Source organism: Oncorhynchus nerka, unplaced genomic scaffold (genome assembly GCF_034236695.1).
Source record: "Oncorhynchus nerka isolate Pitt River unplaced genomic scaffold, Oner_Uvic_2.0 unplaced_scaffold_10___fragment_2___debris, whole genome shotgun sequence".
Taxonomy (NCBI): Eukaryota; Metazoa; Chordata; class Actinopteri; order Salmoniformes; family Salmonidae; genus Oncorhynchus; species Oncorhynchus nerka.
The window spans coordinates 49,176-70,511 of record NW_027039970.1 but is presented as its reverse complement, the minus strand read 5'-3'; the positions used below and the strand labels follow the sequence as shown (position 1 = coordinate 70,511).

General features: G+C 40.3%; 2 protein-coding genes and 2 non-coding genes across 5 annotated transcripts; all 4 read left to right on the top strand.

Moving 5' to 3' along the window:
- On the top strand, positions 1-5,129 carry LOC115144978 (inhibitor of growth protein 5-like). 2 transcript variants are annotated; one of them, XM_029686162.2, is made up of 8 exons: positions 20-209; positions 1,515-1,586; positions 1,729-1,895; positions 2,000-2,111; positions 2,207-2,306; positions 2,402-2,537; positions 3,718-3,779; positions 3,900-5,129. In XM_029686162.2, the coding sequence occupies exons 1-8, from the start codon at positions 173-175 to the stop codon at positions 3,937-3,939; spliced, it is 726 nt and encodes a 241-aa protein (XP_029542022.1). In that variant the 5' UTR covers positions 20-172; the 3' UTR covers positions 3,940-5,129. The 2 variants fall into 2 exon arrangements, with proteins under 2 accessions (XP_064871692.1, XP_029542022.1); XM_065015620.1 differs by lacking the exons at positions 3,718-3,779; positions 3,900-5,129 and adding an exon at positions 3,031-3,711 and having other exon boundaries at positions 1-209.
- A 2,974-nt stretch (positions 5,130-8,103) lies between these two features.
- Positions 8,104-18,070, top strand: LOC115144979 (serine/threonine-protein kinase PAK 2). The gene is made up of 15 exons (XM_029686163.2): positions 8,104-8,315; positions 11,561-11,893; positions 13,348-13,454; positions 13,610-13,757; positions 13,854-13,885; positions 14,192-14,311; positions 14,417-14,549; positions 14,667-14,730; positions 14,810-14,858; positions 15,117-15,229; positions 15,403-15,520; positions 15,725-15,824; positions 16,152-16,348; positions 16,507-16,644; positions 16,825-18,070. Exons 2-15 carry the CDS (start codon positions 11,704-11,706, stop codon positions 16,909-16,911), a joined length of 1,596 nt encoding a protein of 531 aa, XP_029542023.2. The 5' UTR covers positions 8,104-8,315; positions 11,561-11,703; the 3' UTR covers positions 16,912-18,070.
- Positions 18,071-19,955: 1,885 nt separating this feature from the next.
- Positions 19,956-20,026, top strand: trnag-gcc (transfer RNA glycine (anticodon GCC)). The gene has a single exon. It is a non-coding gene; the product is annotated as a tRNA-Gly (tRNA).
- Positions 20,027-20,439: 413 nt separating this feature from the next.
- Positions 20,440-20,511, top strand: trnad-guc (transfer RNA aspartic acid (anticodon GUC)). Its single transcript has one exon. It is a non-coding gene; the product is annotated as a tRNA-Asp (tRNA).
- The last annotated feature ends 825 nt before the right edge of the window (positions 20,512-21,336 follow it).

Genomic DNA, 21,336 nt, shown 5'->3' with positions numbered 1-21,336 from the left:
TTTTCAAAGCACGTGAATGTATCCAACTCGTATTTACACAACATAAGTCAATATCACCTTCCTACTTGGTTATGAACGCAGCATATGCTAGCTAACTAGGTAGGAAAAATGTGCTTATGTTTAGCTAACGTTACTTGCTAGTTCGCTAGCCCTGTAAACTAACAGTGAAAAGATGGCGACGGCAATATACCTGGAACATTACCTTGACAGTGAGTATCTACCGTTAGCTAACTTAATTTGATCAGTTGTGTAAATTGTCTTCATACATTTCCAATCTTGAGTTTTTCGGTCTCGAATTTCTTTGCTAGCGACGTTATAGCTAAGCAAGTTGTCTATTATTGATATGAACGTTACGTTTTCGGCACGACTAACGTTAAAACTAGCTAGCAAACTGTCTTTAACTCGCTAGGTCATTGGAGTTGTAGGTTCGATTAAATGCTTTACATTGTTGGCCTTATCTAACGTTTGTGAGTTAACGTTACAAGGACAAGACTAACTAGCAATTGCATAAATTGTAGAGAAAGGGGGTTTAAAATAAAATAAAACGAGTGCTGTTTTCAGCTTATTTGGCAACGTTCGCAGCAAGCCAGCAATAAGGTGTTGTTCTAGTTAGCTAAACGGCTAGGTTTAATTTATTTAGGGTCTCAGTTATCCATGATAATAAAATGTACTTTGCTCTAGTTAGATGGCGGTGACGCGACCTCGTTTTCTGCGGGGAGGCAAGTATGCACGGGCCGCGATGTTTAATTTAAAAGTGCGTCACAAGCACAGTTTCACTAACTGGGTCTCACTTCCGCCAAACTTTAAACATGATCTTGTTTTCCAGGAAAACATTTAGGTTGAACTTATTTGGTAGTACAGATGTCATGATCCAGCTAACATTATCCATTTTGATGTGGCCACCTGTTATTTGGTAACGCTCATCAGACTGCATTCAGTGTAGAAAATAAGTACAAGAACCATTTGCCTAGTAAATAGTGAATACCAATTATTGGTGTCGTCTGAAACAAAGCACTGCAAAAACTTGGAAAGTTTCCTAAATGGAGATGTTGTTGAATTAACTGTACTGGTTATATTCACAGACTTTTTAGAGTACATGTACTGCCTTGACATTTATATTCCCTGCCACATGCGCAACACCATGTAAACACCTGCAAGACGTTGGTTTGCGCACGAGCAAACAAATATTGATTGCCACAGATGTTTTTTGAAGTCCTTTTAATAATACTTTCCTGTGGATATTTTGTCTAAAATTTCCACCAGCTGAAGGACCAATCCGCGGACAATCGGCAGAGTAATTATTCTACATTGGTGACATACAAGGGACGTTGAGGTTTTTTCCCTATGTAAATGTGCGTGGCTATGCAGTACAGGCAATGGAAATCATCGCCAAAATGCTGCAAAGAGCCATGAGCTGTCAGCTGTGTGTTACCATCAAATCGTATCTTGTTCTCATTATGAACTATTGTAGTTACTGAATGACTGCTCTTAACAATCATGATCCATTCCCCCAGGTATTGAGAATCTGCCTTGTGAACTACAGAGAAACTTTACACTGATGCGGGACCTGGACAATAGAACTGAAGGTACAATACTGCACAAGAAATCCATTTAAAAATGTTATTTGTTTTGATCACTTGATTTACCACATGGTTTCATGCCCCATCAGTATTGTATAGTTCAGCATCTTTCATTATCCAGTATAAAAATGTTTCTGCAATTATGTAGAGAAAAAAGGAGAGATCGACAAGCTGGCAGAGGAGTACATCTCAAGTGTAAGGAACTTGGCTTCGGAACAGAGGGTTGAGCACCTGCAGAAGATCCAGAGTGCTTACAGCAAGTGCAAAGAGTTCAGCGATGACAAAGTGCAGCTTGCAATGCAGACATATGAAATGGTCAGTGCTCCAAACCTGGCATATGAGTACATAAAGATGTGTCAATACTTTCACTATTGGTTAATAGATAATGCAAAACCAATCTAATTGTCTGCATGTCATAGGTGGACAAGCATATCCGCAGGCTGGATGCAGACCTGGCCCGATTTGAGAATGAGCTGAAGGAGAAGCTGGAAGTGAGCGGCTATGAAAGTCCAGAAGGAAGAGGGTTAAAGAGTAAGCAGGGAGACTGTTGGTGGGAAATAGTTCTACAGCACATTTATGACAGGTAAACTAACTTCCATGTCCATTGCTGTGAATATCTGCTTCAGAGGGTGAAGGTCAGGGACTAAGGGAGAAGCGAGGACCCAAGGGGAGAGGCAGGAAATCATCGGATGAGGATTCTCCCAGGAAGAAAAAGCTTAAAAATAGGTATTGAAAAGGTTTTACAAGCAAGTACTATTTACGTGCGTCTGCCTGGTTCTCACTCTCCCTTAATATAATTTACCATCTATTAACGTCTGTAGCCCAGGATTGAGTTCTGCTCTCCTGCCAATGCAACCGTCAGATGTTTTGGACATGCCAGTTGATCCCAATGAGCCAACATACTGCTTGTGCCATCAAGTGTCCTATGGAGAGATGATTGGATGTGATAACCCTGATGTAAGTTTTTATTGGGTATTAGTTGTCTTGTTATTCAAAGAATGCTTTGAAATTAGTGCTATTCTCAGGACTCTAAATAAATAAAAAATGTATGTTGTGTTAGGAGCACAACATAAAATGTAGGTGCACCAGAAAATATTAGTTTAATTTAGCCTAAATGATTTATTTTACCTTTATTTAACTAGGCAAGTCAGTTAAGAACAAATTCTTATTTTCAATGACGGCCTAGGAACAGTGGGTTAACTTGCCTGTTCAGGGGCAGAACGACAGATTTGTACCTTGTCAGCTCAGGGGTTTGAACTTGCAAACTTCCGGTTACTAGTCCAACGCTCTAACCACTAGGCTACCCTATAAGGTATATATGAATTTCTAGCTACTTTTATGCCCTATAAAATGGATGTTCTAACCCTGTAAAGGCATTTGTATATCATAAAAGTTAAAATATGGTTTAGGTTTCTACATTTTAATGTTGTCTTCATACCAAATTTGTCTGTGTCCAATTGAGTGGTTGTTGTTGACCTTACTACAAAGCCAAAGGGGATTTAGGTTTCTACATTGTGTAAAAGCACTACTTATTGAGGTGCATTATATAGAAAATTGTACACTGTCTCTTTAAGAGTGTCAAGTTTATTGCTATATGATCATTGATTTCCTGAAAGAGCAATCCCTTTTCCAGCCAATCATCATTCAGGGCTCACACCACCCACTTAAAAATGGTAATTAAGTAACCAGGCTGTTAGATAGCTAGCTAACGAGGTTACATGACTGAACAAGGTGTAAACAACTACCTGCAAGTGGTTTAGGAACCGCCAGCAAAATTGTTTTTGAATGTCTAGCCAATTCACGATAGGAGGAATAAAACATTGCACCGGTAATACCTTTTTACCTTTTTGTGCTAGAAACAATCGGTTTTCGCTGTAGTAATGGTGTAACCATGAAAGTAACAAATCTGCACACACTTTTATCCATGGGGCACTCGAAAAACAATGGTACAGCGAAGCCTAATCATTATAACAATTATCTGTGTGATTGATTTATTTTTCCCAAAATAAAATCTCAGGTCGCACATTAAAATGTTCACACTGTAGAGCCCTGGGTATTCTCTATAGATTCTACAAGTTAATCAAAAGAATACTGAAATGTTGATGTCTTTTTACCAATGTTTTTATTTTTCAAACAGTGTCCAATTGAGTGGTTTCACTTTGCTTGTGTTGATCTTGCTACAAAGCCCAAAGGAAAATGGTAGGTGAATCTTTTACAATTAGTTAATGAAGTGTATTATACATGTAATTAAAAGCGAATGAATTTGGGAATGTTGATTACATGCATTACCTTTTTGTACTTTTATTTTGTCTTTTTCAGGTTTTGTCCACGGTGCACCCAGGATAAGAAGAAAAAATGAGATATATTTCTTTAAAGTACTTTTCTATAAATATGTATTTTGTCTATGTAGTAAAATAGTGTAATATATTTACAAAATTATTTCCCTTTCTATGATGGCCGTGCATACATATTATGGTCTAAATACAAAGCTTTTTTTCAAAGTACTTGAAATATGTAAACATTTAAGTTTTTGTATTTTACAAACAAATTCAACAGCTGTTGATAACACATCATTTTTTTCATGGTTTAGTTTCCATCTTTTATTCTGTCCTCACTTAAATATTAGGGCCAGTGTTAATATCTCATTTGTGTCTGCATTTTAGTTACCTAGCTACCTCTCTCGGGTTCAAGCACATGCATATACTGCAATCTTGAATCCTGCCTAAAAAAATCTATCTTAAACCAAGCAACCACACATAAAAGTTCACTCCGTCCAGTCTTGGAGTAATAAGCTGTCTGGTAAAAAGGTGCACTATATTGACTGTCAAAAGCATTTGCCCACTCTTGAATGTGTTATGGTGATAATGATCAGACATTTAGGAAGGGACTGGTATCTCTTTGCCAACATAACCAGCAAGCGTTAAAGCACTTTGAATAAAAAACCAGCTGTTCACCACTAATGATAAACAATTTAACAATCACTACTCCCTAGATAAAGTGAACATAGTGCAAGCCCTATTTTTTTGTTGTTGTGGGGAATGGCTTTCCAAAGATCTTTATTCACGCTGCTGTAAAGTACAAATGAAAGACAAACATTGTAAGAAATTGAACAATAATGAAACAGGTTAATGATTCTGAGCTATTCACTGGAACCAAAGTCCACTGCTATTGCTTTTGAATATTTTGTTGACCTAAAATATAGAATGTGGAGAATTTTATTATATTAAAGTTATTGCATGTTTTTAAGGTTGACCATAAGCAATTATGGCACTTATTATTCTAACCATACACAAAATACTATTGTCTTTTGATATACAATGTTGACAAGGACATGTGTCAATTGTGACTTCCTTTCCAAAGATCTTTAGTTTTTAGTCATTGTTTTGGGATTTTTAGGGTTTAAGCATAACTTTTTTTTTTTTTCAACTGTGAATATATCAATCTTGTACAAGAATGTTGTTAAAATGGAGAAAGGTCCAAGGAGCCAAAGTATTTGTGTTTTGTACATGCCAGTGTTTCATATCAATAAACATTTACAACTATTCAATATTTCAATAGTATATCCAGTTGAATAGCAAGTGCCTTTACTGACATTTTCAACCTCTCCCTGACCAAATCAAATTTTATTGGTCACATGCAGATGTTATTGCGAGTGGAGTGAAATGCTTGTGCTTCTAGTTCCGACAGTGCAGCAATATCTCAAGTAATATCTAACAATTCCACAACAAATACCTAATACACACATCTAAGTAAGGAATGGAAATAATCTATGAATATATGGATGAGCAATGTCAGAGCGGCATATGTTAAGATTCAATAGATAGTATAGAATGCAGTATATACAGTTAAAGTCGGAAGTTTACATACACTTAGGTTGATTTTCACCACTCCACAAATTTCTTGCTAACAAACTACTTTTGGCAAGTCGGTTAGGACATCTACTTTGTGCATGACAAAGTAATTTTTCCAACAATTGTTTACAGATTATTTCACTGATAATTCACTGTATCACAATTCCAGTGGGTCAGAAGTTTACAAACATAAAGTTGACTGTGTCTTTAAACAGCTTGGAAAATTCCAGAAAATGATGTCATGGCTTTAGAAGCTTCTGATAGGCTAATTGACATCATTTGAGTCAATTGAAGGTGTACCTGTGGATGTATTTCAAGGCCTACCTTCCAACTCAGTGCCTCTTTGCTTGACATCATGGGAAAATCTAAAGAAATCAGCCAAGACCTCAGAAAAAAAATTGTAGACCTCCACAAGTCTGGTTCATCCTTGGGAGCAATTTCCAAACGCCTGAAGGTACCACATTCATCTGTACAAACAATAGTACGCAAGTATAAACACCATGGGACCACGCAGCTGTCATACCGCTCAGGAAGGAGACGTGTTCTGTCTGCTAGAGATGAATGTACATTGGTGCAAAAAGTGCAAATCAATCCCAGAACAATAGCAAAGGACCTTGTGAAGATGCTGGAGGAAACGGGTACAAAAGTATCTATAGCCACAGTAAAACGAGTCCTATATCGACATAACCTAAAAGGCCGCTCCGCAAGGAAGAAGCCACTGCTCCAAAACAGCAATAAAAAAGCCAGACTATGGTTTGCAACTGCACATGGGGACAAAGATAGTACTTTTGGGAGAAATGTCCTCTGGTCTGATGACACAAAAATAGAACTGTTTGGCCATAATGACCATCGTTATGTTTGGAGGAAAAACAGTGGTGGCAGCATAATTTTTTATTTTTTTTCCCACCTTTTTTTAACCACGTAGGCTAGTTGAGAACAAGTTCTCATCTACAACTGCGACCTGACCAAGTTAAAGCAAAGCAGTGCGACACAAATAGCAACACAGTTACACATGGAATAAACAAACATACAGCCAATAAAACTATAGAGAAAAAAGTATATATACAGTGTGTGCAAATGAGGTAAGATAAGGGAGGTAGTAAAGAAGCGGGGAAATTAGTGGTTTCTGTGGTAGCATTAAGTGTGCAGGTGGAGCAATTGAAGTTGAGGATTCCTGGTGTTTGTGGTGCCCACGGTTTGGTGCGACGCAGACCCAGTAGTGAAAGGGATGAAACAGAGGAGTCACTGTCAGTCCTTTTGAGTTTTGAATCTCAGTTTTTACATGATAAAGTCATGTTAGGATATATCAATTATCCTGTTAGATCTTGTGTGCCAGAGCCACTGCAGTGTTTCTGGTGCAACATTTATGGTCATGTCATGTGTGTAGGAGGGAGATTCCAAGATGTAGGAAGTGTGCAGGAGAGCTTGTGTAATTTCGGTGTTGTAAAAGTTGTATGTGTCAACTGTAGGGGTGCCCATGTTTCTGGGGATCAGAAGTGTCCGGTGCGAGAGAGGCAGGTGGAGGTGGCCAGAGGCAGTGAATAAAGCAGAGGAAGATGGGTTGAGGGTGAGGGATCCCTGTGAGTAGTGTATATGTGCCAGCACAGAGAGCGAGGCCAGTGAGTAGTATACACTACCTGTTAAAAGTTTTAGATCACCTACTCATGACAGCTAGGCACACTCTTGGCATTCTTGGCATTAGTCAACTGGAATGCATTTCAATTAACAGGTGTGCCTTGTTAAAAGTTAGTTTGTGGAATTGCTTTCCTTCTTAATGCATTTGAGCCAATTGGTTGTGTTGTGACAAGGTTGGGTGGTATATAGAATACAGCCCTACTTGGTAAAAGTCCAAGTCCATATTATGGCATGAACAGCTCTGCTGCAGAGAACAAGTTCATTAGAGTTACCAGCTTCAGAAATTGCAGCCCAAATAAATGCTTCAAAGAGATCAAGTAACAGACACAACATCAACTGTTCAGAAGAGACTGCGTGAATCAGGCCTTCATGGTCAAATTGCTGCAAAGAAACCACTACTAAAAGACACCAATAATAAGAAGAGACTTGCTTGGACCAAGAAACACGAGCAATGGACATTAGACCGGTGGAAATTTGTCCTTTGGTCTGGAGTCCAAATTTGAGATTTTTGGTTCCAAACGCTGTGTCTTTGTGAAACGCGGTGTGGATGAACGGATGATCTCTGCATGTGTATTTCCCACCGTAAAGCATGGAGTAGGGGGTGTTATGGTGTGGGCTTGCTTTGCTGGTGAAACTGTCTGTGAATTAGTTAGAATTCAATGCACACTTAACCAGCATGGCTACCACAGCATTCTGCAGCGATACGCCATCCTATCTGGTTTTGGCTTAGTGGGACTATCATTTGTTTTTCAACAGGACAATGACCCAACACACCTCCAGGCTGTGTAAGGGCTATTTCACCAAGAAGGAGAGTGATGGAGTCCTGCATTAGATGACCTGGCCTCTACAATCCTCGACCTCAACCAAATTGAGATGGTGTGTGATGAGTAGGACCGCAGAGTGAAGGAAAAGCAGCCAACAAGTGCTCAGCATATGTGGGAATTCCTTCAAGACTGTTGGAAAATAATTCCAGGTGAAGCTGGTTGAATAGCTACCGCACAGTAGGTGGCAGCATGCACAAACAAAATGCCACGATACCAAAGAAGAAGAATCCACCCGGTCGACAAAGAATGACGAAAAAGTTATATAGGAACTGTTGAAATCATACCTTGGTTTACTCTGTATATTCTGTAAACTCTACATCAAATCTTAATTTTTTTAAATTTAAATTTAACGTATGTACAAATTAAAGCTTTCACAGCGTCGAGGATTTGGACCCAAGTTTTCTGTTGTGTATGGAGTCTGTCTGGTGAGTTGCGAGTCGACATCATTGGCTAGCAAATAAAATACCCGTAAATTATTACCGGCACCGAGAAAACGCGCTAGCTTATCTAGCTAATGTCGTTATGTTGCTTACCAAATGTACATCTGTATTGTCAAGCAGGGTTCCTTATTGTCTGGCGTTCGTCCTTGGAGATAAACTAGTTTGTTAATCTAGCCCTAGCAATAACAGCGCAAGCTAGCTAATTCACACTTCTAATGTTGTTAGCTAGCTAACTATATGCAATTAACGTTAGCTAGCTGGCTGACTGAACTCCGGACAACTGTTAGCCTAGCTAACTTTAGGTAGCTTGCTGGCTAACTGAACTCCAGACAACTGTTAGCCTAACTTGCTTTAGGTAGCTTAGTTGAATAGGTAAAATTGTTAGCTAACTAGCTTAGACTTAATATCTTCTTGAAATCAGGCTTAACTATTTAGCTAGGTTCACCTGCAAGTATTACGTTTGATCTGATCTTTCACAGTGACTCTAGAATGCATTTTCCATCTTGGAAATGCACGTTTGGAAGTCATAAGGGGGTGATCTAGTTCCCTACTGTGTTGCACATTTCAGAAACCTTGACCTAACATTAGGTCAATGGTAAATAAAATAAAATGTTTATCCTTTATTTAACTAGGCAAGTCAGTTAAGAACAAATTCTTATTTACGAGTGAGAGAATTGATATGTAATTCCTCTACTTTCTTCTCCTTCCTGACTAGCTGAAGTTAATGATCTGATAGGTGATTATGATGATGGTCATGATCATACCCAGTCGATTTATTGTGTTTCTCGATAGTCTGACATGGATTCCGCTCTTCATGTCCTCTCGTTCATCTGTGCTGGTCTGAGAAGATGGATACATGTGTGCAATATAGTGGACATCCTTTTGTAATGAATTGGCTTTCACCTGGTCACTTTTACATCATAGATGGAGATGACAAAGGATATAATGAAAGGGAGACCGTTACATGCTAGTAATGTGGCTGCTTTTTGTGATGCGGCTTCTCCACCCAACCCTCCCTGTTGTTGATCTCTACTACAGAAATTATTAACCCTCAAAAAACCCACCATCGTCTGCACTTCTACTGCCTTTCTTAGCTCTGTATCCAACACCTTTCTGAAAAATGACAGTAATTACTGTTGAGGGGCATATAATCAATTCTAGACCTACCTATTTTCTTGCCCAGTCCCTTCCTATTGCCTCTGCAACACACCCATCCAGTGTTGTTCTTCCCAGAATTACAGTACTGGTCAAATGTTTGCACACACCTACTCATTCAAGGGTTTTTCTTCATTTGTTTTACTTTTTTCTACATTGTAGAATAACAGTGAAGACATTAATACTATGAAATAACACATGGAATCATGTAGTAACCAAAAAAGTGTGAAACAAATTAAAATGTATTTCTTCAAAGTAGCCACCCTTTGCCTTGATGACAGCTTTGCATTTTCTCAACCAGCTTCATGAGGAAGTCTATTCTAGATTTAATTTTGGATTGGAGATGCTTAATGTGAGTAACCAAAAAAGTGTTGAACAAATAGAGATTCTTCAAATAGCCACCCTTTGCCTTGATGACCGTTTTGCACACTCTTGGCATTCTCTCAACCAGCTTCACCTGGAATTCTTTTCCAACATTCTTGAAGGAGTTTCCACATGCTGAGCACTTGTTGGCTGCTTTTCTTTCACTGCAGTCCAACTCATCCCAAACCATTTCAATTTGGCTGAGTTCTGATGATTGTGGAGGCTAGGTCATCTGATGCAGCACTCATCACTCTCCTTCTTGGTCAAATAGACCTTGCACAGCCTAGAGGTGTGTTTTGGATCATTGTCCTGTTGAAAAACAAATGATAGTCCCACTAAGCACAAACCAGATTGGATGGTATATTGCTGCAGAATGCTGTGGTAGCCATGCTGGTTAAGTGTGCCTTGAATTCTAAATAAATCACTGTCACCAGCAAAGCACCCCCACACCATAATACCACCTCCTCCATGCTTCACAGTGGGAACCACACATGCAGAGATAATCCGTTCACCTACTCTGGGTCTCACAAAGACACGGCTGTTGGAAACAAATCTCACATTTGGGCTCATCAGACCAAAGGACAGATTTCCACCGGTCTATTGTCCATTGTTCATGTTTCTTGGCCTACGTAAGTCTCTTCTTATTGGTGTCCTTTAGTGGTGCTTTCTTTGCAGCAATTTTACCATGAAGGCCTGATTTATGCAGTCTCCTCTGAACAGTTAAGTTGTCTGTTACTTGAACTTTGTGAAGCATTTATTTGGGCTGCAATCTAAGGTGCAAATAACTAATGAACTTATCCTCTGCGGCGTAGGAAACTCTGGGTCTTCCTTTCCTGTGGCGGTCCTCATGAGAGCCAGTTTCATCATAGCGCTTGATGGTTTTTGCAACTGCACTTGAACAACTGCAACTGCACTTTCTGTATTGACTGACCTGTAATGATGGACTGTTGTTTCTCTTTGCTTATTTGAGCTGTTCTTGCCATAATATGGACTTGACTCTTATACCAAATGGGGGGCTATCTTCTGTATACCCCAACCTTGTCACAATACAACTGATTGGCTCAAATGCATTAAGGAAAGAAATACCACAACTTAACTTTTAACAAGGCACACCTGTTAATTGAAATGCATTCCAGGTGACTACCTCATTAATCTGATTGAGAGAATGCCAAGAGTGTGCAAATCTGTCAAGGCAAAGGATGGCTACTTTAAAGAATCTCATATAAAATATATTTTGATTTGTTTAACTTTTGTTTGGTTACTACATGATTCCATATGTGTTCATCATTTTGATCTCTTCACTATTATTCTACAATGTAGAAAATAGTAAAACAAAGGAAAACCCTTGAATGAGTAGGTGTGTCCAAACTTGACTGGTACTGTATGCGTATGTTTCGATTGGGAATGACGATGTGTGCTATGATAGGAAATCTGCTCTAAGTTTATATCTCTGCATAGTCATAGGGGAATGCTGAAAACATGCCAGAGAGAAAATGAGTTCTGACAGAGCAATCTTCCTGTCTAGATAAAGGTGCTCCTCTGTGGTGTAAAGTCAGTTTCACCTCAAGATAAACATGAACCGGTTTACAACCATAAAACTGGACTGCCTCTTCTAAATCAAATACCACCTAATATGTTATGCAATGTGCATGTGCTCTTGTTCACCTGTCATTTTTGTGGTTAAACTGATTATGTCTCCGTTTATCTTGCAGATATCACCCCATGCTCTCCTTCTATTCTGATTCCCATTCCTGATCTCTCTGACCCACCTCTGTCTATTGTGCACATTAGTGCTTTCTTTCCTCCTGTCTGTCTCTTTGTTACCCTCTTTCTATCCTTCCCGCTCCCTGCGGCCATGTGTGATAACGGGGATCCCGAGGACAAGCCCCCAGCCCCCCCAGTCAGGATGAGCAGCACCATCTTCAGCACCGGCTCCAGCAAGGACCCGCTCTCAGCCAATCACAGCTCCAAGCCCCTGCCCTCTGTTCCGGAAGAAAGGAAACCCCGCAACAAGATAATCTCAATTTTCTCAGGAGCAGAGAAAGGTGAGACGTGAGTCAATATAGGTGGTGCACTGGCAGGGGATCTAAAGCTGTGGTTTCCAAACCTTTTTCGGTTACTGTACCACCAACTTAATTTTATTCTGCCCAGAGTACCCCTGAAGTACCCCCTCGTGCATTATACCAGTAGGTCTATGGTCTCATGAGTCTTCTCAAGTACCCCTGGTGGATAGGCCCAGTACCCCCTGAGGTCCTAGTGTCCCTGGTTGGGAACCGGACGGAGTGGGTGTGGATCCAAATTTTCTGGACCATCTTACAGACAGCCAAAGGTCCCGAAGCTTCTGCACATATTAGATTCTGCTCATGTTTGATCAAAGCTGAATAAATGTCTGCGAGATCACACGGTAATGATCTCATTCTACATAACAGTACCGAATAGAATAGTATTACGCAGGGATGGGGAACTGGCGGCCTGCGGGTTTTGAAGTCACAGATCAATTCCCTCAGTCGGAGTCAGAATAGTAGAATACACAAGGTGCAATTTTGAAATTTGGTTGTGCATCAGCAGTTTTACTCTTATGTCAGTCAATTAGCCCATGTCTACTAAAATGTGTTAGCTGGCAGTTAGTTTAACTTAAACTATCTTAACTTGTTGTCATGGTTGAGTTACCAGCCGGGGGGCCCCCATTGATTTTTATTAGTCAGTCTCACTCAGATATCATATTCAAAACTGCGACCATTTCACTCCACCCTATGGTAAAATGTGTAGAATTGCAGGATTACAGTATTTTGTGGCCCCCACTCCCTTCAAAATTGCTGATCCCTGGTATAATGTTATTGGAATACAAAAAAACAGCTAATTTCTTATAAGATTTTAGGATGATTGTGCGAATGGTCGCATTTTTCTGTCATGCCCACGCCACTAGACAAAATAAGTGCTTTGATTGGAACTAAACACGAGCTATGCTCAAGTTAACATAATCTGCTCTAAAATTTGCTCTCTGTACATAATTCAAAACAACACTGTATAGCTCAAGAAGATCTAACCTAAATGCATATCTCTATGACCCTGGTTGAGATCAAATGGTTGGTATGCAGATGCTGCATGGACGTTTCACCGCTAGAACTTGAAAATGTATTACTCACAATTGACAGTGAGAAATGTGAAAGTAGAGAAATGCATGTGCAGAATGTGATTCGGATCTTCAGCTCTGGGGGAAAAAAAGATCCAGGGGGCTGGATGGGACAGTTACCTATGGAACCACAGCCTCAGTCATTTTTTTAAAGGTGCATTAAGAGGCTACATTTCATTCAGTGTATCTTAGTTCAGAACCAATCCATTTTATGTTAGTTTCCATCTGTATGCGTCAGACTATCCAGTGACAGGAGCAGTTGAGTTTCAGTCTTTCCAATTTCAGTCTATCCGTTGTTAGATCTGATTACATTTCATCACATTTATTAACAGAGAATGTAATGATGGTTTATTTGATGACTTTCAGGTGGTAGAAAGAAAGACCGGGACAAAGAACGACCAGAGATCTCTCCTCCTTCAGACTTTGAACACACTATCCACGTTGGCTTTGATGCTGTCACTGGGGAGTTCACTGTGAGTAAGGGTCACTTTCGTCCGACTTTTCAACTCTTATTCCAGGGATACTCAAATCCCAGCCTGGAGGACCGTAGTACTGCTTGTTTTTTTATTCTACCCGAGTTAGTTGATTGACCCCTGACCCCATCTCTTTGTATCCTCCTCTCTGATAGGGCATGCCAGAGCAATGGGCACGGCTCCTCCAGACGTCAAACATCACAAAGTCAGAGCAGAAAAAGAACCCCCAGGCTGTTCTCGACGTGCTCAAATTCTATGATTCTACAGGCAACGGCCGCCAGAAATACCTCAGTTTCTCCTCTGGTGAGCTTTCTCATGGATGACACTTTGCTGCTTTCTAAGATTGTTATAGACTCTTTCAAGACTGCAATTATTTCCCTCTCCCTTTTCATTTTTTAGAAAAGGATGGTTTCCCTGCAGGACCCCACTCTGTAAGTACTGACTTCTTTCTAGTTATTACTTCAAAATCTGTCATTCTGCCCCTGTTGTCCAGGCGCGAAAGATGTGGATGTCGATTAAGACAGCCCCCCGCACCTCTCTGATTCAGAGATGTTGGGGTAAATGTGGAAGACACGTTTCAGTTGAAGGCATTCAGTTGTACTGACTAGGTATCCCGCTTTCCCTTACTAGCTACCTGAATACTATGGGGCTGGGATTTTTTGGTCCTTTACCATATTCATAGCACCCCTGAAATGATGTGTGGGCTATATATGAAATGTCTATCTTTTCTGCAATAGCCGGTCAAAAAGGGCACGGAACCCTCATCGATCAGTATCAAGGACATTGATGATGATGATGATGATGATGATGAAGCTCCCCCACCCATTGTGGCACCACGTCCAGAATACACTAAGAGTGTGAGTAATTTTGACGGGAGCTCACCTGAATTTTCTTTTGCTCTTGCTCACAATCGCTCATTCCCTCATTCTTATTTATTTATTGTGTGTGTGTTTCTGCTGTAGGTTTACACTCGCTCCGTCATTGACCCCATCCCTGCTCCAGCCACGTGTCCAGATGGAGATGCAGCCTCCAAGGCTCTAGACAGACAGAAGAAGAAGGGCAAGATGTCAGATGAGGAGATCATGGACAAACTGAGTAAACACACTACATTTCTTACAATACCAACACAACAATTTTACTGGTAGTTATTAATATAACTCTCTTGTCAGGAGAATTTAGTATTGGTCTGTATAACTTTATCTTTGCCCACAGGAACTATTGTCAGCATTGGAGATCCCAGAAAGAAGTACACAAGATATGAAAAAATTGGACAGGGGTAAGTTCATTTGAAGGTGGTAATTGGGGTGTATTGTGTGTGTCCAAGTTATTAAAAATATGTAACCGTCTCCACACAGGGCTTCAGGGACAGTGTTCACAGCCATTGACGTCGCCACTGGACAGGAGGTAAAGGGGAATTAAGGGTTGTCATTGGTTGACTGACCGGGGATGGGTGGATTGAGGAGAATAGTAAATGGTAGGAGACCTAGAGAGCTGAGTAATGATGTTCAAAGTGCGGCAGAGACTAGATACAGAGACAGAAATGGGGAAAGCGTTTGAAAACTGTAAGCCTGGCAGGAGTTGAGAGATTGCAGGATAACTAATCACACACCCATTTTAGAGGATCATTTTGAACCTTTCCTTATTTCTGGCTGTTTCTCACAGGTGGCCATTAAACAGATCAACCTACAGAAGCAGCCCAAGAAGGAGCTGATAATCAATGAGATTATGGTGATGAAAGAGTTAAAGAATCCGAACATTGTCAACTATGTAGACAGGTAATGGAATGGTCAAATATATAATTAAGCTTAATAGCACTTACTTTGGTGTAAGTTGGGGGTGCCAAACCTAACTTTCTGGTGATGGTGGAACACTACTGGGTGTACGATATTGTACGATACAATATACCCTAACAACCTCTCCGGCTTTGGTGTCTGTGTGTGTTTGTTAGTTTCCTGGTGGGAGAGGAGCTCTATGTGGTGATGGAGTATTTGGCTGGTGGTTCGCTGACTGATGTGGTGACAGAGACCTGCATGGACGAGGCTCAGATAGCTGCTGTCTGCAGAGAGGTGACCAGCTCTTATAGGTCACACTGCATTAACCTTGACCTGTTTACCCTTTACCCTTTAACAGTGGCTGGGTGGGTAACTTGTGTGTTCACATTTAGAGCCTTTATGTTATGTGGAAATATTGACCGTTGTTTCTTCATCCCCTCTCGCTCCATTGCGCTCTCTCTCTCTCTTTCTCTCTGCCATTGGTTTCCCCATCTGAAGTGTTTACAAGCACTGGAGTTCCTTCATGCGAACCAGGTCATCCATCGTGACATCAAGAGTGACAACGTGCTACTGGGAATGGATGGCTCTGTCAAGCTCAGTGAGTCTCCCTCTCCCACTAAACAACCCCAGGCTAGCCATGGCCTATGTAGAGGAAGTAACAGCCCTAATAGTTGGGGGTGGAAATTTACCTTATTGAAAGTCTGCAAGTATATGGATTTGCTTTGATGTTGGGAAACTGTTCTATATTCATATTTATAGCTGGAATTTGCCATCTGCATCCTATGAAAGATAAATACCAATTTGGCAAGGATAGTTAACAAATGACTATTACAAGCTGGTGCTACTGTTTGTACTGCTACCCTGCAGTCCCTCACTAACATATGTCTCCATCTCTCTGAATTCCACCTCCCTTCTCTCTGTGCAGCCGATTTTGGTTTCTGCGCCCAGATCACTCCAGAGCAGAGCAAGCGCAGCACCATGGTGGGTACGCCATACTGGATGGCTCCTGAGGTGGTGACCCGGAAAGCCTATGGGCCTAAGGTTGATATCTGGTCACTGGGCATCATGGCCATTGAGATGGTTGAGGGGGAGCCTCCATACCTCAATGAGAACCCGCTAAGAGTAAGTGAACCAAAGAGCAGCATCCTCCTAAAATTCAATTTCTTTCTTTTACTATATCACAGTGCATCAAAAGCTAGTTCCATAGTGATACTGACATGGATGTAACATACTTTTCCAGCACCTCACAGTTCTCCTCTTCCCACTCTTCTCTCCCCCAGGCACTGTACCTGATTGCCACAAATGGGACTCCAGAACTTCAGAACCCAGAGAAACTGTCTCCCATATTCAGAGACTTCCTTAACCTCTGCCTGGAAATGGATGTGGAGAAGAGAGGTGGGGGCAAAGAGCTGCTGCAGGTGATGACCCATCCTATCTATGGCTTCCTTTGTGATTTGCTCTTCTACTCTTGTCAACTTGACTGGTTGGATTTGGCTGTATATACTCCTCCATCATTAACCTGTCTGCATGTACTACAATAGAGATGAGCTTCAAAGTTAACCCTTTACTCTCGTTCTTCTCCTCTTCTTTTTGTCTAGCATCCCTTCCTGAAGCTGGCAAAACCCCTGTCTAGTCTTACACCTCTAATCTTGGCTGCTAAGGAGGCCATGAAAGGCAACCGTTAACCGAACAAATAGAACATACAAACAACGCTGTGCCAGATCTGTGCCAACTGTTTAGGTTTTGTGCCAGATAATAGGCTGTGACACCACTATGCTCCAGTCTGATAAGCCCTGACAACCCTCACTGTGAAGGAGACCAAAAACATCCAGAACACTACCCACCGCTGGCCATATGAACTCTGATTCTCACTCAAATCTTTGAAGACTTTATTTTGTACAAGAAAACATTGGCGGTGGGTCACGTTGGGGCTTAATTTGTATTTAACATGGAATGAGCATAGCTATCTAGTTCCTACTTTTTGGAAGAAATATCACTGCCTTAAATGCAAAACATTGCCCAATGCAGGGGTAGGCAACCTCCTGTTCCAGGAGTGCCACAGGTACTTCAGGATTTTGTTCCAACTAGGCACCACACCCGACCAACTGAGCTAAGTTTAGCGATTGCCAAAATTCAACACACCTGGTCTTCCTGGTCGGTTAAATCAAAAGCATGAAGTGCCTGCGGCACTCCAGGACTAGGGTTGCCTACCCCTGGCCTAATGTATTGTTGATTGTGTCATGTTGGTTTGTTTTTCCATTTTTACTGTCATTGTAGTTTCCTTTAACGCTAGTTAGTGTCCTCTTAATCATTTTGATACTTGAATTTCATGTGTCCTGACTGATCATGTTATGGGCCTATCATTTAATGAAAACTGTTATTCCACCTGGTGCCCGATTTAATCTTTGGATTATTCTCACATTTGTTATAGGAAAGACATTTCAAAACATTTCCATTATTACAGTGAATGTGGTGATATTGATGATTATATAGGGTTGCCTCATTTGGCAGTCTAACCAGTGATTTCCTCTTGTATCATTAGCCTCTTCTTGGTAGTGGAGGTGCAATTTAAGGACAAATTCAATTGTAGAATGACAGGGTTTATTCTAGCGTGTGCCGACTTTCTTTGTTCTTATTAAAAATGGAACTATTGTACATGTCGAATTCTGTACTTTTTGTCTAATTCAGTGCTGAAGCTAAGAAGATATGGATGTCAGGCCAAGTAGCTTTGTAGGCTAAAGAAGGCAATGTAGATTTACTGTTTCTTTTTTTTCTATTTGAGTAACTAACAATCTGATAATTGTCTGCAAATTCTAGTAAATGCAGCTGTTAATTTTGTCCTTATTCTTGATTTATTATTATCTGTATACCATGACTCTTAAATGGAATGGAGATGTGTGAAAGGCACACTAAGATACCATCCAAGAGTGGGCTCAAGGAATGATACTCCATGAGAACATCATTTTGTAGCTATTAAATTTGGATCAAAAGACGAAAACATTTGTTTTTCATAAAACACCGTATGATTTTGGTTGTCTTTAACTCATGCCTGTATATACACTCCCCTCCATATGTATTTGGACAGTGAAGCTAACATTTTTGTCGCTTTACTCCAGCGTTTGAGATTTGAGTTCAAATGTTTTATATGGGGCAACAGTAAAAGGTGACTTTCTGTATTTGAGGGTTTTACCTTTAGAAATGAAAGCACTTTGTGTATCTAATCGTCCCCACGCCTCCCACATGAAGTCATAAGTATTTGGACAAATTGATTTCTAGTGTATCAAGGTAGTCAAAGGTTTAGTATTTAGTCCCATATTCCTTGCACACAATGACTACATCAAACTCTACAAAGTCGTTGGATGCATTTGCAGTTGGTTTAATTGTGTTTTGGGTTATAAAATAAAAGCTGACATTCTGTACTGTCACCTAATCAAGGGATCTTCAAAATCTAGGATTATTAGATTTATCCCCGGGCACACAAAGCTCCACTATTTATTAGGCCTACTTTTTAGAAAACAAATATTTTACCTGGGCTACAACACAGTGCCAAGAGGAATGTATTATTGTTATCAAGTGAATACACAGTTATTATACACTGCAGTGATGTAGGCTAATTTGAATAACCACTCATACTTCCTGTTTTGTTTCATGCCAAAGTAACTGCATAGGCCTGATTATGCAACCGTGTGGGTCTATTCTCCACAACTTAGAAGGTCCAGAAAGGTACATTAGCAGGCCACTCGTTTGGTGTTGGCCTATTTTTTTCAGGATGTAGCTGGTGTTAAAATAATAGGCTTACTATAAAAAAAATGTGTCTTCTCCTTCCAACTCCACTCCTGTTAGGCTACAGCATTATCTTCCATTCAACAAGCTTCAGCTCTCCAATAGTCTAATAGTAGTAGGAGGAGCAGAACGAGGAGGAGGTCGAAATAAGTGTCCAACAAGCTTTAAAAGGAATAGTCATGGCAGCGGAGAGGCCAGGTGCGTAATTGCGCAACAGAACAATGAAGACAGACATACTCAAAGTAGCCTATAGCCTAAGTTAGAAGCGTATGCATATTATCACATAATTTATAAGCTTAATGTTAGGCTTAATAATGCGATGAATATATCCAGTCAATTTACACAGCGAAATAAAAACAAGTTTATCAGATAATGAAATCATAGGTAGCTGCCTACACTGTGCGCTCCCAAGGCTGCGCTGAGTGCCCTCCCTCCCAGAGCTCTGGTATGCAGCTCGAAATGCTACCCAATTGTTTCAGTTTTTTATGAACAAGAAATGTATCCTACGTAGGCTACAACAACACAATGTAATGAAGAATGTTATTATTGTTTTCAAGTGAGTACAAAACTCTACTCTATGCTGTAAACTGCAGTCAATAGCCTAAGGCATTTGAATGACTGCTCAAAAACATGCATATTCATTTCAAAATAACTACATCTAGCCTGCTTAATTGGACAACCATTCGGGTCAGTCATGGGTTCTTTCTCTGCAGTTTAGGTCCAGACACATTAGCAGGACTGTATAATATGAGGTATTTTGTCATGAAGTATAAACATGTTAATGCAGGGATTTGTAGTTTCTGCGTTTGGCTTCCATGTTTTCATAAAAATGTTTGAGAATGAGATGAATAAACATGTTTTCTTACTACAACAGTTATTACTATATATTCGTCAAATACCGTATTATAATACTGTTAACAAATCTTGCGTTTCTACAAAAAAGTAAGCATTGGTGGTTCAGTGGTAGAATTCTCGCCTGCCACGCGGGAGGCCCGGGTTCGATTCCCGGCCAATGCATTGATGTGTTTTGCTTCCATTATCCACTTTATTTTCCTTATCTGTTCTTGAGTTTCTTGAATGAAATAAAAGTCGGCACTCTTACCCTTACAATACAAAAATAAAGATTTCCTTTTCAAAATATTACGGATTCCCCTGGCATTAATAGAAAAAACAGAAATGGACATTTACTATCACAGTGACTTAATGAAGAATATTAAACTTGTATACGTTCACATGAATCACCCCCTTTTTCACAATGCAAGCATATGAGTGAGTTTCAACCATGCCTCTTTTCTCCTTGAAAGTTTCAACATCCATTATCTCAGCAACAGTTTGGTCGTGTCCTGATTCCATGCTACTAGCTATGAAGACGTTACCAGGCTAACTTAACTACACACAATATAAAACATATTGTGTTTGCCAAATTTCAGTCCTCGTTAGTATAGTGGTCAGTATCCCCGCCTGTCACGCGGGAGACCGGGGTTCAATTCCCCGACGGGGAGAAGAATGTTTTTCTTAACTCCATTCACCGTTGATTTGTAACTGAGATACCTGAAACGTCACCATTTTACTGGGATAGACATACATACAAAGGTAGGTAGAATATGATCATTAAAGATCATGATATGCTATCGAACAGTGTATGTGTGTGTGTATATCAAATCAAATCAAATTTTATTTGTCACATACACATGGTTAGCAGATGTTAATGCGAGTGTAGCGAAATGCTTGTGCTTCTAGTTCCGACAATGCAGTAATAACCAACAAGTAATCTAACTAACAATTCCAAAACTACTGTCTTATACACAGTGTAAGGGGATAAAGAATATGTACATAAGGATATATGAATGAGTGATGGTACAGAGCAGCATAGGCAAGATACAGTAGATGGTATTGAGTACAGTATATACATATGAGATGAGTATGTAAACAAAGTGGCATAGTTAAAGTGGCTAGTGATACATGTATTACATAAGGATGCAGTCGATGATATAGAGTACAGTATATACGTATGCATATGAGATGAATAATGTAGGGTAAGTAACATTATATAAGGTAGCATTGTTTAAAGTGGCTAGTGATATATTTACATCATTTCCCATCAATTCCCATTATTAAAGTGGCTGGAGTTGAGTCAGTGTCAGTGTCAGTGTGTTGGCAGCAGCCACTCAATGTTAGTGGTGGCTGTTTAACAGTCTGATGGCCTTGAGATAGAAGCTGATTTTCAGTCTCTCGGTCCCAGCTTTGATGCATGCACCTGTACTGACCTCGCCTTCTGGATGATAGCGGGGTGAACAGGCAGTGGCTCGGGTGGTTGATGTCCTTGA